Raw genomic sequence first — 15884 nt, 5'->3', positions numbered from 1 at the left:
GCTTGGCGCCCTTATATATGTGAGAAAAAAAAACATTCTAATTGCTTTTTTCCGATACTTGTATGAAAAATCTCTATTGCAGAGGATTTTTTTTCTTATGCTCTTTTTACAAAGTTTTTTCCGCTGAAATTTATAAGGGCTTAAAATCTAAAATCATATAAGCGATTTTCCAATATATAACATTGGAAAATCGCTTATATGGTTTTAGATTTTAAGCCCTTATAAATTTCAGCGGATAAAAACTTTGTAAAAATTCTATTTTTTTGCGCTTGTCTATAGACGAGTAAGAAAAGTCCTTTTTATGATATTGGAGTTTCAGCTCCTTAAGCCTAAAAAAGAATCTTTTCAACTCCCAGTATGAGAGCGCCCTCGAAAATATAAGAAGAACATCCTATGTTTTTTTTTTCATTTTTGTGCTTCCGTACCTGTTAGAAATCAACTTCTCAGTTTAATTAAGAATTGTTTCCACCCTACTGGCAGAAAATCTACTTGCTGATTTTTTTTTTCGATTTTATTGCGCCCTTCCAGGTCCAAGCTAAGAAAGGCGGCATTTTCGAAGAAATTTTTCTGAAAGATTAAAGCAAGGGTACACACACCTATTATGCGGAACTTGAGTAATAGGAAGGATTAAACCCTCCCGTTGATACCAGATGGGCGCCCTCAAATAGGAGAACTTATGTGTTTTCGGCAGTTTTGTTTTCTTCTGCATGGGTAGTTTTTGAAACATGTTGAGTTCAAAGTTGGTTTAAAATCATTCCCAACCAAGTTTCAGGCAGTTTGGCGAACAAAACTCATCACGACGAAGATAGCAAACCTGCCGATAATACTCCAAGTATGTAAAAAAAAAGTTTTACTTTCGCATACTTGTATGAAGATTCTCTTTTATGTTATTGTAAAATTTTCTTACGCTTTTTAGAAAAATCTTTTATGTGATTTTACATGTTTTACAACCTTACAAATTCAAGCTAAATTGAATGTAGTGGATATTCTAATTTTGCGCCTATAGACGTGTAGGAAAGTCTCATTTCTGACATTGGAACGTACTCTCTCGCATCTTAAATATATCTGAATCGCTTACATAGAAATTTCAATGTTTTTGCGCCCCCACTCACATTTACTGTGACACTGGGTAATTATCTGTCGCTCTCCTAAATATAAGAAAATCTCGTGGCTTTTCATATGTTTGAACACTCATGAATTTACAAAAATTGCCCTCTTGAATAATCCAAGATTTAACGCCCCGTCCCCGAAGGTAAAAAAAGCTATGTTATGGAATGGGGGAGTTAGAAAAAAAAAAACTTTTCTTATAGACATCATCTCTTTGACTTTTACAATATCGTTGGGCCCACAAAAGAAAAACTTCCTTCCTAATATTTGAATTTTTGTTTGCGCTCCAATTCCCAATCAGCATTATGATTTTGGAACGGCGGAAAAAAATCTTATATTATGTTTAGTGATTGCTCATATAGGTTTTCATGAAATTACCACTGCCATTTCTTTTTAAATCTTGTGCTTCCTCAATTTAAAAAGTATGTAATCATCTCTTGTTCCGCCCTCCTGAATATAATGTAATTATCTAAACTATTTACATATTTTTTCTGTGCTCTCATAACCGTAGAGTAAAAATTCATGCGTTTATTACAGTTTTTGTGCCTGCATACGTAATGGAAATTTCTCCTTCTAAATATTAGAAACCGTCTACGATTTTTTGTGACCATATATATGTTAAAAAGTGAGTATCCTATGTGAGTTTTCTATTTTTTTGCGCCCTTAAACGTGCAAAAAAAAAAGATGTTGGTTTTTTTTTCATGGGATTTCTTCATTACATCCCATACATTCATACATACATACAGTACACATAAATAAATATTTCAGAGATTTCTTCAGAAATTTATTCAAAGATTACTCCAAATGTTGGTACTGGCAGCACTGTTGGTCACGATACCGTGACGGCCGGACCGGCCGTTGACAGCTTTGTCAGGATGACAGGGCATAAGTGACAGATGTGTCAATTGAATGTCATGCAATGAATTAGCTATTATTAAAGTAAAACACGTTGAACTTGCTAAACTCGCTAAGGTGAAATTTCCAAGTTAATTATCATGTAAATTGTTATAATTAATTATTGATCCTAATCTCCTATAGCTAATCGACAAGCAAGTTTGTTAATTACTTAAAACTGATTGTTCTTAATTTAAAAGTGTTAGTGGTTCATGCAAAAAAGTAAGTTCCTTATTTCTATTGTTAGAGCTTAATCTAAATTAAAATGTATCATGCAGGAACACACGAAACACGAAAAGTACGGGAAAATTGTCCTTAAATCTACACATGCAAACCGATTTATGTGAGTACAAATCTTATAACTAATGAATTACACTAAAACTAAAACGAAAAATAAAATTGCAGCAAAAGCTACGTTACAACTAACATCTGAAGTTGTGATTTGCTTCGACGAAAATCGACCTTGTGAAGGGCAATTATAACCTCCCGAAAATTTGGGAACAAATCTTTTGATAAATCGTCAGCAGTTGATTAACGCGTCGATATGGAATCAATTCCATCTAAATCTCTTCCCGAGATGCCCGGTGACCAATCGCTGCACCACGCACACACGCTCGACGAACATCGGTCAGACTGCGTACAGTGCGATCGCCTGAACGGCGACGAAAACATGGTGCAGTGCGATGGTTGCCAAACTTGGTGGCACTTTTCGTGCGCCGGAGTAACCGATTCGATTAAGGATCGTTCTTGGTCTTGCTCAAAGTGTCAGGTGGATGACCTGGGCAGCATCGCACGGACATCTCGTGGATCCCGATGCTCGAACCAATCCGGACGGTCCGCGAGAATCAATCTGCAGTTTGAGAAGCTTAATGAGCTCCAAGCAATCCAGCAGAAGTTTGTCGAGCAGAAGTACAAACTGCTCGAATCCCAACTGGAGCTAGATCAAGAGAGCGAAAGTGTTCGGAGTAAACGCAGCAGAGTGAGCGAACAAGCCAGCATCGCGAAGGTTGCGAATTGGGTGAAAAGCTGCGTAGAGCAGAAGGAGGACGCCATCATTCCTGCCATTTCAACGGAGACAGGCCGTCCGTCGTTGCCGCCAGCCCCTTCCAACCAACCGAAGCCAGTTACCGCTACCGCTAGCAGTTACGTCACAGCCCAAGTCCAGCAGCCAGATAGTGTGAATCAACAGAGTCCGCTGAAGCATCCTTCGTTGCCAAATCAACGATCGTTCGGAGTGGCTCCAGCGACAGGAGCCCTCATATCCGGTCCGACCCAGGACGGAGACCCAATTAGGCAGGCCGTCTTCAACAAGGTGACAGGAACCGTACCTCTAGCGCAGTCTACTCCAGCACAAATGTCTTGCACTGAGCAGGCATATAAACAACCTCCGCTGGCCCCAGCCGTGGTGTCCGATTCGACGACAGTGCCTTCCACGGCGCCAGCGTGCGCAATACCAGATGCGGGCTCAACAAAATTCTTCACGTCGAATCCGAGTTCGTTTCCCGCTATGATGCTTCCGCCTAACCCGCAGCTATTCGCTGCCCCGCAGCACCAGTTGAACTTTATACCGGAGAACCCCTCAACCGAGCAGCCGTTTGCCAGACCTCCTTCGGCGTCTGTACAGGGCCCGCTGCAGTCTTTGGTGGAACAGAGGATGCCAGAGATTCCACGTCCAATCGTTTCGCACCATCAACAAGAGAATTTGGGCCCATATCACGTTGGTGCCCCCATGCCGCCGATGCTCCACGCCACGTCGACGCTACCGCCTGCTGCGGTACCATATCGTATACCAACGTATCCCGTATTCCAGCGGATGTACCAACATGCACCACCGTCGGGACCTGCGCCAACCGTTGGAACTCTGGCGGCAGCCCCGCCGGCAGTCGCGGCCGCTTCGCCGCCATTATCGCCGTCCCCGCCACCGCAACCCGAATCTCCTAATAGAGAAGTATCTTTCCCTCAGCCACCAGGTAAGCCAGATAATAATCCTCTACCAGTAAATGTTCAGCCACCTAGTAACGCCGGCAACCTTCAGCATCTAATGAAGCAATTTGGTAGCATTGCTCTATCGCCTTCGCAAGCACCATTGCTAAATGCAAATATAGCCACTTTTGCCCCCTCCCCCTCGCAGTTAGCGGCCAGACAAGTAATGCCGCGCGACTTGTCCCCCTTTTCTGGCAATCCTGCCGATTGGCCGGTATTCATAAGCAGTTTTATGAACACTACACTAGCTTGTGGGTACTCCAGTGCCGAAAATCTTTGCCGCCTTCAGCGAAGCCTGAAAGGCGTGGCGTATGAGGCAGTTCAAAGCCGATTGCTATTGCCGGAGTCAGTGCCACACATTATGGAAACACTCCACATGCTTTACGGTCGACCAGAGTTGTTGATTTCAGCACTCTTAGACAAGGTGCGTTCTGCTCCGTCACCAAAAGTTGAAAAATTCCAAACCATTATTGATTTTGGAATGTCCATTCAGAGCCTCTGCGACCACCTAGAGGCTGCAGGACAAGCCACACACCTGTCAAACCCCTCCCTCCTCGCGGAACTTGTCGCCAAACTCCCACCACACCTCCAAATGGAATGGGGTTCATACCTCCAGGGATTCTCGGAGGTCAATCTCACGACGTTCGGCCTCTTCATGTCCAGTGTAGTGAAGGCAGTGAGCAAAGTGACAGTGTACGCTAGCAGCAGTGGAAAACAAGGTGCCTACGTGAAGAACAATTCAAAGTCGAGAGGAAGTGTTAACAGCCATCATAGTGATCCAGCATCCAGTTCCGGAACCAATGCGCCGCCGAATCGCGAAGAAGCAAAGTCGTGTCCCGCCTGCAAGAACGCTGGTCATCGTATCCAGGATTGTCGCACCTTCAAATCGCTTTCCGTGGACGGACGTTGGAAGTGTGTCCAGTCAAATGGACTGTGTCGAAACTGCTTGAGTTCGCATGGAAAAAGAAGCTGTAGGAAAACCAGTAACTGTGGGACAAACGGTTGCGGATTTCGTCACCATCCGCTTCTACACCCGAATCGCAGCAACACCAATACGCCGATACAGTCGTCGGTGAACACGGCAGAAAATCACACTCATCGTCAGGTGACACAGTCGCTGCTATTTAGAATTCTTCCTGTGACGTTGCACGGGCCCAAGGGAACAGTGGATACTTTCGCGTTCCTCGACGATGGATCATCTCTAACGCTGGTCGAGGACAGTCTGGCCAAGGAACTTGGAGTCGAAGGAGTAGCAATGCCATTGTGTCTGCTGTGGACGGCGAACGTTACACGCACCGAACAAGGATCGCAGCAAATGTCGCTGACCATTTCGTCCGCCGATGGAAAGAAGTACTCACTACAAGAAGTTCAAACTGTTCAGGAGTTGTCGTTGCCCATGCAAACCCTCTCGTATGATCGCCTGTCCGAACAATTTGAACACCTTAAGGGTCTTCCAGTTAGAAGTTACACCAAGGCAGTACCGAAGCTGCTGATCGGAGTGAACAATTTGGACTTGATGGTTCCGCGGAAAGTGCGTGAAGGACTGCGGCGCGAACCTGTTGCTGCGAAAACCAGGCTAGGGTGGTGCATCTATGGAGGGACAGCAAGCGATGGCCAAAGATCATCAGTCAACTACCATGCCTGCGGATGTACGTCGGATCAAGCCCTACATGATCTCGTCAAGGACTTCTTCACTACGGAGGAAGTCATCATGCAGCCCGTCGTTCCCCTAGTATCCGAGGCAGATAAGCGCGCTCAACAAATAATGGAGGAAACTACGATCCGAGTTGGCAATCACTTCGAGACCGGCCTATTATGGAAGTTCGACCACGTAGAGCTTCCAGACAACTACAGCATGGCCCTTCGACGTTTAGAGTGTCTTGAAAAGCGTATGGATCGGAACCCGGATCTTCGAGAAGCTTTGCAACGTCAGCTGGAAGACTATCAGCTGAAAGGCTACGCGCATCGTGCCACAGAAGCGGAGTTAGCTAGCGCCGACATTCGTCGAGTATGGTATTTGCCGCTAGGAGCGGTAGTAAATCCTCGAAAACCAGGCAAGATCCGAATGATTTGGGATGCTAGAGCGGCCATAAACGGGATTTCTCTGAATTCGGTACTGCTGAAGGGTCCTGATCAGCTGACATCACTTCCTGGTGTTCTCGTGCGCTTCCGTCAGTTCAAGGTGGGCGTCTCCTCCGACATACGAGAGATGTTCCACCAAATCTTTATACGTAAGGAGGATCGTCACTCGCAGCGGTTTCTGTGGCGGATGAATCCCGCCGACAATCCCGACGTGTATCTCATGGATGTCGCCACATTCGGCTCAACGTGTTCCCCTGCGTCTGCTCAACACATTAAAAACAAGAACGCTAGGGAGTTCCAAGAGCTGTATCCCCGAGCAGTCGAAGGCATAGTGGACAACCATTACGTAGACGACTCCCTGGAAAGCTACGAATCAACGGAGGAGGCGATCAGGGTGTCCCAAGAAATGCGTTATGTCCACGAACAGGGCGGTTTCGAGTTGAGGAACTGGCTGTCAAACAGTAACGACGTTCTGACCGCTTTAGGTGAAACCAAATCAGGAGAAGATAAGAGATTTGCAGCGGACAAACAAGGCGACTATGAGCGAGTTCTCGGACTCTTGTGGTCGACGCTGGAAGATGCCTTCAGCTTCTCGACCGTGATGAAACCAGATATTTCCAGTCTGGTTACGACTGGCGAACGCCCTACAAAAAGGCAGATGCTGAAATGTCTGATGTCACTTTTCGATCCACTGGGATTCCTGAGCCTGTTTGTAGTGCACGGGAAGATTCTCCTGCAAGAAGTGTGGAGAACGGGAGCACAGTGGGACGAAAAGGTCAACGATGATCTTTACCTACGGTGGAAAAATTGGACCCAACTGTTCGAAGCTGTTAGTCGACTCAAAATACCTCGCTGTTACTTCTCAGGTGCAACCAAAGAACGGTATCAAAATCTACAACTACACTTGTTTGTAGACGCCAGCGAGTCGGCGTACTGTGCGGTTGCGTATTTCCGGACGATCAACGATGAAGGAATTCCCGAATGTGCACTCGTGGCAGCCAAAACAAAGGTGGCCCCGCTGAAGACTCAATCGATTCCGCGCTTAGAATTGCTGGCCGCTGTACTTGGCGCACGATTATCGAAGTTCATCGAGGAGAATCATACCCTGCGGATCACCAGGAAGGTGTTTTGGAGCGATTCAGCAACGGTTCTTTCATGGTTACGAGCTGATCATCGAAGGTATAAACAGTTCGTCGCGTGTAGAATTGGAGAACTACTGACGATCACAGATGTGGAAACTTGGCGTTGGGTTCCTTCCAAGCAGAATCCGGCGGACATTGCGACGAAGTGGGGAAGTGGTCCGGATCTTAACACAAACAGTGTCTGGTTCAAGGGTCCGTCATATCTTCGGAAGCCCGAAGCAGAGTGGCCCACGCAAAGTATTTCTACGCCACCCACGGAAGATGAGCTTCGCCCATGTTATGCGCACAAAGCGATACAGATCCCGGAACAGCTGGTAAACATCACCCGCTTTTCTCGGCTATCCAGAGCAGTTCGCGCTGCCGCCTATGTATATCGTTTCGCTGAAAATCTGAAGCAGAAAATCGCTGGGCGCGAACGGTTCGTAGGTCCTTTGACCTCCGAGTAACTTCGAAAAGCAGAGAGTCTGCTTATACGCGAAGCCCAATGGCAATGCTTTCCGGATGAATTGATGGTTCTACAACGAAACAGTTTGAAGCCGGCGACCGAGCAAACACCGTTAGAGAAAAACAGCGCCATTTTTCAACTCTGTCCAATGTTGGACGATCAAGGCATTCTTCGAGTGGACAGTAGAATCGGAGCGGCTCCAAACGTCGATAGGGAAGCAAAGTTTCCAGTTATCCTTCCAACTGTACAACTGTGACCACTGTGACTGCGGGCGTTTGTTTCGTTAATGTGCATTTCATTGCCGTCGTTTAGATATTATTCGTGTCCTATTATTGCTGTAGTGATTTGAATGTGTTTTCACATGGACCTCGCTTTCAAAATCCGGTGAAATTAGTTTGATCTGTTTTTCGTGGTGCTGTGAATATCAGTTTTTACATTTGAGTAGTTCGCGTCCTACATTGTTTTTGTCTATAAATCGCCTCCACAAAAAGGAACCATAACGTCACACAACCATAAACGCAGCCGACAACGCTTTATCAAATTGCATAAGAGAAGGCGCATCTGTACGTTTGAACTCGCCGTTTAATTTGCAAAAAAAAAATATCCTCTCAACAACATGAGCTCATGCCGAATTTGTTCGAGTGGAATTAGTCCCGACAAGCGAATAACGTGTAGCGGATCCTGTGGTATATCCTTCCATCACTCTTGTGTGGGTTTGACGAAAACTCAACTTTCATCCTGGACGGCGAACGTCGGGTTCTACTGGTTCTGTTCCTCATGCCGCTTGAACTTTGATCCTGCTGTACACGATCGTGAAAAGGTAATCTTCAAAGCTCTACGTGAGCTCCTGATACGAACCGACTCCATGGACACCCGTTTAAGAAACTATGGAGAAAGCTTGCGAAAGATGAACAAGGCACTCTACGACTCTCAGCAACGGACCCCACCGGCCAATCTCTCGCTTGACCATACAACTTTCCATCAGACCATCGACATGATGACCCTGGATGACACAGTCTCTGACGTCCCTATGAATCGCTCCAGGTCTTGCGATGACACCTCCTTTTTTGAAGTCCTCGACGAAATTAATGCTACGGTTAGTCAAGCTCCCGAGAAGTTTGTCGTCGGAGGTAACAAGCGGGTCCAGATCGTGACTAACCCAATGCCATCCACATCGAAGTCCACCAACAAACGTGATCGCGCCTCCACTCTTGCTGTTCCATCGCAAAAAAATGGACAAGTACTAAGCAAGTCTGATTCCATTTCGGTAGACACCGATCAGAGCTCCAGCCGCGAACGTGAAGATGTGCCACGTAGACCCTCTGCTGGTCCGTTAAGCGTTGCCCGAATTGGAGCAGTTGACGAAGACTCGACTGATTTCTATGTCACTCCGTTCACGCCTGATCAGAAGGAAGAGGATGTGTTAACGTACCTTCAGGATATCACGAACGTCAATCCGGCTACTGTCAAAGTAGTCAAACTTGTTCCTCGAGGAAAAACACTGAACGACTTAACTTTCGTATCGTTCAAAGTTACCGTTAACAAGTCTATCTCTAATGTAATTGGCGACCCCTGGTACTGGCCAGATGGAGTGACTGTACGAATCTTCGACCACACCCCAAAAAACAACCCACCCCCGATTACGCCGGCCAGGTTATAGAATTGCTCCATTCGACCAGCCATTTAGTAACTCCACGCTTTCATGAGTTCAATCGCACTTTCTTCAACCGGACTTCTCCAGGACGCATACAAAAAAGCATATTGGATGTCCCCGACCACCTCGACTCAGCTGCCGTATTAGTTGATTCATGCTTTCAAAGTCGTCCTGGCATCTCAGCCGTCGCAGGAACGGAAGGGGGCATCCAAAATGCCTTCTCAGGCAAGTACAACTCTGTTTTTGAACATTCGCCGTCCGTTGATTTGCTGATCTTTCCCAGTGAACGTCGAGTATGCCCTAACAGCTGCGGCACCGTTACCGCGGAGCCTCACCATACGACTAAACATCTGAATCATCCTTGGGCTACTAAACTTTTCGTCGGAACGCAACCCGGTTCGGATTCCCCAGGACGCACACAAAAAAGCACTTTGGATGCCCCTGACCACTCCGTTTTAGCTGCCTGTTCTGATGAATCCTGCTCACAAAGTCGTCCTGGCATCTCAGCCTCCGGAGAAACGGAAGGGGGCATCCAAAATGCCTCCTCAGGCAAGTACAATTCTCTTTCTGAACAATTGCCGTCCGTTGATTTGCTGAACTTTCCTAGAGAACGTCGATTATACTCTAACCCCCGCTACGCCACTACCGCTGAATCTAATCAAACGACCAGACAGATGAAGCATCATTGGACTACCAATCCCGAACCCGGCTCGGATTTCCCAGGACGCTCACAAAAAAGCACTTTGGATGCCCCTGACCACTCCGTCTCAGCTGCCTATTTTGATGAACCCTGCTCACAAAGTCGTCCTGGCACCTCAGCCGTCGGAACAACGGAAGGGGGCATCCAAAATGCCTCCTCAGGCAAGTACAGATCTGTTTCCGAGCATCCGCCGTCCGGTGATTCATATTATTCTCCCAGACAACTTTACTTCAACACTACCACCACTTGTGGCGCTGTCATAGATGCACTCCACATATCTAGCCAGGCGACTCATCCTCACACCACCAGCCTTATTGACATGTCACAACCCAGCACAGGCCTTCCAGGACGCACACAAAAAAGCACTTTGGATGCCCCTGACCACCTCGACCTAAATGCTAATTTTGATCAACGTTACACACAAAGTCGTCCTGGCACCTCAGCCGTCGAAGGGCCGGGAGGGGGCATCCAAAATGCCTCTCCAGGCAAGTACCACCGTTTATCTGAACATTTCCGGCTTGGTGATTTGTCTTCCTCTCGCAGTGATCCACGACCTAGTCATCTGAACGATAATCCTATCACTGATCTTGCATCTGCCGCTTCATCTCTAAAAGTCTACTACCAAAATGTTCGAGGTCTTCGAACAAAAATCGATGCTTGGTTTCTTGCCGTGACCGGATGTGATTTTGATGTTATTGTGCTGACTGAAACCTGGCTGGATAACCGTATACATTCCGTCCAATTATTTGGGCCTCTATATGACGTATACAGATGCGATCGAAACGGAGTTAACAGTTCTAAACGCATGGGAGGTGGAGTTCTCGTTGCCGTAAAGAAGACGATTTCTTCTGTGCAGCTCAGCATCTGTGATAGCTGCTTGGAACAAGTATGGGTCAAGGTCGACTTCAACAACAAGTGCCTATACATTTCTTCGTTTTACCTTCCTCCTGATAAGACGAACGATTCACAAGTCATTGAATCTCATCTAAGGTCAGTACGTGAAATTGACTCCTGTAGTTCCTGTGACGACACAATTCTCATTTTTGGTGATTATAACTTCTCTGAAATCCATTGGATGAAGGATGAGCAAGGTTCAGTTACAATTGACTATTCAATCTCTAATCTAAACCATGCACGTTATTCGACAATTGATGGAATGGCCTTCTGCAATCTGCATCAGATCAATCCAACTAAAAATCTAAATGGACATACTCTTGATTTGGTTTTTTCCAACTCAATTGACTTCTCTGTGTCTGAAACCAACGATGTACTTATCGCACCGGACTTGCATCACCCACCGCTTGAAATACTCTTACCATTTTACGTTGAGGATGTATGCACCAATGATGAAGATCAGCAGCTGGATTTCAAAAAGACAAATGTTGATGCTCTCGTAACATATCTCAGCCTCTTTGACTGGTCACCAATGCACAACTGCAGTGATGTGGATCAAGCTACTGCCTATTTTCTATGTGTGCTGAATAACTGGTTAGTCGAACATGTTCCAATTAAACGTAAGCCACGGCTACCTCCCTGGGAAAATCACGAATTGCGGACCCTCAAGCGCAGAAAGAATGCAGCGCTACGTAAACTGCGAAAATTTCGTACACCGCTCCTGAGAACCGAGTTTAAGATTATCAGCAGAGCTTATACGACGATGAACACCTATCGCTACCGTGGTTTTGTTCTGAGAACTCAAAATCAACTCCGTCGTAATCCGAAATCATTTTGGGCTTTTGTCAACAGCAAACGAAAAGACTACGGCTTTCCAGTGAACATGTTCTTTGGCGATAAGCACTGTACTACGGCTAGTGATAAATGTACGTTATTTGCTGAACGGTTCTGTAGTGTGTTCAACAATACATCATGTACCGATTTTGAACTGAAACAAGCAACCAATAATGTTGCTACAGACGCTGTGGATATTGATGTTTTTGAAGTAACTGACTCGATGATCGTACGCGCTACAGACAAGTTGAAAAGTTCCTATAAACCTGGTCCGGATGGTATCCCTGCGGTAATCTATAAGAAGTGTGCCGAGTGCCTTCTCGCGCCGATACGGTTTATTTTTAACCTATCTTTGAGGCAACGTAAGTTTCCAGAGGTTTGGAAAAGCTCCATCTTGTTTCCAGTATTTAAAAAAGGATCGAAAAGGGACATCTCCAACTATCGTGGGATAACTTCATTGAGTGCTGGGTCTAAGATCTTCGAGATAGTCGTAAATGAGTACTTGTTTTTTAAAGTTAAACAATACATTTCGTCCGACCAACACGGCTTCTTTCCACGAAGATCTGTAACATCGAACCTGGTTGAATTTACTACCACGTGCCTCACCAGTATTGAGCAAGGACTGCAAGTTGATGCGGTTTACACCGACCTCACCGCCGCCTTCGACCGGATCAATCATCACATTCTTCTGGAGAAAATCAGGAAAATTGGCGCATCTGATAATTTTGTGATGTGGCTTAAAAGCTACCTGGTTGGGCGTAAACTTCGAGTAAGAATTGGATCTTGCTGTTCGCGGGAATTCTCATGCACATCAGGAGTTCCCCAAGGAAGCAATCTAGGGCCATTATTGTTCTCCATTTTCTTCAATGACGTCACGAATATTCTTCCTCATGGCTGCAGACTACTGTTTGCTGATGACCTTAAAATCTACGTCGTCATTCGGAGTAAAAACGACTGCCTATTGCTGCAAACTTTACTGAATGAATTTGCTGCTTGGTGTTCACGCAATCATATGTCGCTGAGCATTTGTAAATGTTCAGTGATCTCGTTCCATAGGAAGTTGAACCCTGTGATATTTAACTATAAGATAAATGACATTCCACTTGAAAGATCATCAGTTGTAAGAGATCTGGGGGTCTTGTTGGACAGTAATCTCACATTTAATCAGCAAAGGAGCTTTGTCATTGATAAGGCCAACCGCCAGCTTGGTTTTATTTTCAAAATTTCTCGTGAATTCAAGGATCCCTATTGTTTGAAATCTCTATTTTGCTCACTTGTACGATCGATAGTCGAAACTGCTGATGTTGTATGGACTCCGTATCAGTCTACATGGATTCAACGTATCGAAGGCATCCAAAAACGTTTTCTTCGACATGCCCTCGCTAACCTACCATGGAGGGACCCAGTCAATTTACCGCCCTACCGAGATCGTTGCCGGTTACTCAACCTGGATACATTAGAGCACCGACGTCACGTGAACCAAGCAATTTTTGTTGCCAAGCTTTTGAAAGGAGACATTGATTCTTGTACGCTTCTTTCCTTACTTCCTGTTTATGCTCCTCCAAGGGCTCTTCGTAATCACACTCTCCTGCGCCCCAGTCTGCATAGAACTAACTATGGAAGTTACGCGCCGTTTCCTGCGATGATTAACGAATTCAATAAAGTGCAGCAGCTTTTTAATTTTAACATGTCGTTAGCCAGCTTTAGGGACAAGGTTCTTGCTCTAAATTTACAATGAATATTAGTTTTAATTTTTATAAATGTTCTAATTAGTAATGTTCACTAGGATATAAAATCCGATGAATGTAATTTTAATAAATAAAAATAAAAGAAAACATGCGCTGACTACTCTACTGCTGGATCACTACCACCGTAAATACCGTCATGGGAATACCGAAACAGTAGTCAACGAAGTCCGTCAACGATACTACGTTCCACGACTCCGGACGGCGGTAAGCAGTTTGGCCAAGATTTGTCAATGGTGTCGAGTCTACAAGTGTTCACCGAAGATTCCTCGCATGGCACCGTTACCGCTGGCTCGGATGGCATCCTTTGTAAAACCCTTCACGTACACGGGTCTGGACTTCTTTGGACCACTGACAGTAAAGATCGGAAGGAGCAACGCGAAACGCTGGATTGCTGTATTCACGTGCCTAACGATAAGAGCGGTGCACGTAGAAGTGGCGCATAATTTGACCACGGACTCCTGCATCAAATGTATCCGACGGTTCGTCTGCCGCAGAGGAGCGCCAGCCGAAATCTACTCGGACAACGGCACAAATTTCCTGGGTGCCGCTAGACTGTTGAAGGAGCAAGTAGAGCAACTAGCCGTCACTTTCACGGGAACTGCTACCAAGTGGGTGTTTAACCCGCCTGGCACTCCGCACATGGGCGGGGCATGGGAGCGGATGGTTCGCTCCATCAAAGTTGCTGCTGAGACGGCGTACAACAACAGCCGCAAGCTGGACGACGAAGCGTTGGTCACCTTTATGGTGGAGGCCGAATCGATAGTGAACAGCCGACCTCTAACCTATCTGCCGTTGACGTCGGAAGAAAACGAGGCAATAACACCGAACCACTTCCTGCTCGGCAACTCAAGCGGAGTCCGGCAGCCGATAGCTGAAGCAACAGATCCAGCCGAAGCTTTAAGATCGTCGTGGCATCAGCTGCAGCATCAGCTAGACGTATTCTGGAGAAGGTGGATAAGGGAGTACCTACCCACGCTGACTAAGCGACCGACGTGGTGTGGCGAGGTGGATCCTATAGCTGAAGGACAGTTAGTGCTGGTAGTTGGTGATGGACGAAGGAATGAGTGGACAAGAGGTCGAGTAGTGCAAGCAATCAAGGGGGCAGATGGGAGGATTCGGCAAGCTATGATACAAACTGCGAGGGGGCTTGTGCGCAGGCCTGTGGCTAGGCTGGCGGTATTAGAGATAGATGCTGGTAAAACTGGACCTGGTGGCCAGTGTTACGGGGGAGAGAGTGTTGGTACTGGCAGCACTGTTGGTCACGATACCGTGACGGCCGGACCGGCCGTTGACAGCTTTGTCAGGATGACAGGGCATAAGTGACAGATGTGTCAATTGAATGTCATGCAATGAATTAGCTATTATTAAAGTAAAACACGTTGAACTTGCTAAACTCGCTAAGGTGAAATTTCCAAGTTAATTATCATGTAAATTGTTATAATTAATTATTGATCCTAATCTCCTATAGCTAATCGACAAGCAAGTTTGTTAATTACTTAAAACTGATTGTTCTTAATTTAAAAGTGTTAGTGGTTCATGCAAAAAAGTAAGTTCCTTATTTCTATTGTTAGAGCTTAATCTAAATTAAAATGTATCATGCAGGAACACACGAAACACGAAAAGTACGGGAAAATTGTCCTTAAATCTACACATGCAAACCGATTTATGTGAGTACAAATCTTATAACTAATGAATTACACTAAAACTAAAACGAAAAATAAAATTGCAGCAAAAGCTACGTTACAACTAACATCTGAAGTTGTGATTTGCTTCGACGAAAATCGACCTTGTGAAGGGCAATTATAACCTCCCGAAAATTTGGGAACACCAAAAGTTTATCAAAGTTTCGTAAGGAAAATGTCTTCAAGGATTTCTTCAGTTTCTCATACCTTCAGAAATTCATCCAGGGAGTTGTGATGAATGTCTGTCATGATTGCCTTCGAAGATTTCAATGAGAAATGCTTCAGGAATTCTTCCTTTGATTCTGTAAGAAAATCCTAAGATTTTTTCAGTATTTTCACCGAAGCATTCTTGAGATTACCCTAGAAATTATTTCAGTAACATTTTTATAAAACCTCTCTGGATTTTTTCCGATATTGCTCCATTGATTTCTTTAGAAAATCTTTCATTAATCCCTTATTTTAGAACATCTTGCATTTTCAAAATACCTTTTCGCCTTCACTGTGCACGTGTCTGCAATAATTCTTTCAGAAATTACTACAGGAATCCGATCTCAAAATCTACCAAGGTTTCTTTCAGAAACTCCTCCGGTTATTTTTTTTCTAGATTTTTTTAAGGAATTAAAAAAAAATCTCTCTTGTTCAAATATTGCCTCACCAAGAATTTTTTTAAATCTATTTCTATGGGCTTGTTCTCAAATTCCACCAATAACAGATTTAGA

At 45.3% G+C, this 15884-nt stretch overlaps 1 protein-coding gene across 1 annotated transcript; it reads left to right on the top strand.

The window, feature by feature from the left end:
- Positions 1–13534: 13534 nt before the first annotated feature.
- On the top strand, positions 13535–14806 carry LOC134286017 (uncharacterized). The gene has a single exon (XM_062847576.1). The coding sequence runs from the start codon at positions 13535–13537 to the stop codon at positions 14804–14806; it is 1272 nt and encodes a 423-aa protein (XP_062703560.1).
- The last annotated feature ends 1078 nt before the right edge of the window (positions 14807–15884 follow it).

The sequence above is a fragment of the Aedes albopictus genome, chromosome 2 (assembly GCF_035046485.1).
Source record: "Aedes albopictus strain Foshan chromosome 2, AalbF5, whole genome shotgun sequence".
Lineage (NCBI taxonomy): Eukaryota > Metazoa > Arthropoda > Insecta > Diptera > Culicidae > Aedes > Aedes albopictus.
This window is presented reverse-complemented; position numbering and strand designations above follow the sequence as displayed.

Coding starts and splice junctions, on each gene's coding strand:
- LOC134286017 (XM_062847576.1), top strand. CDS start 13,535: ATGAATGTAATTTTAATAAATAAAAATAAAAGAAAACATGCGCTGACT.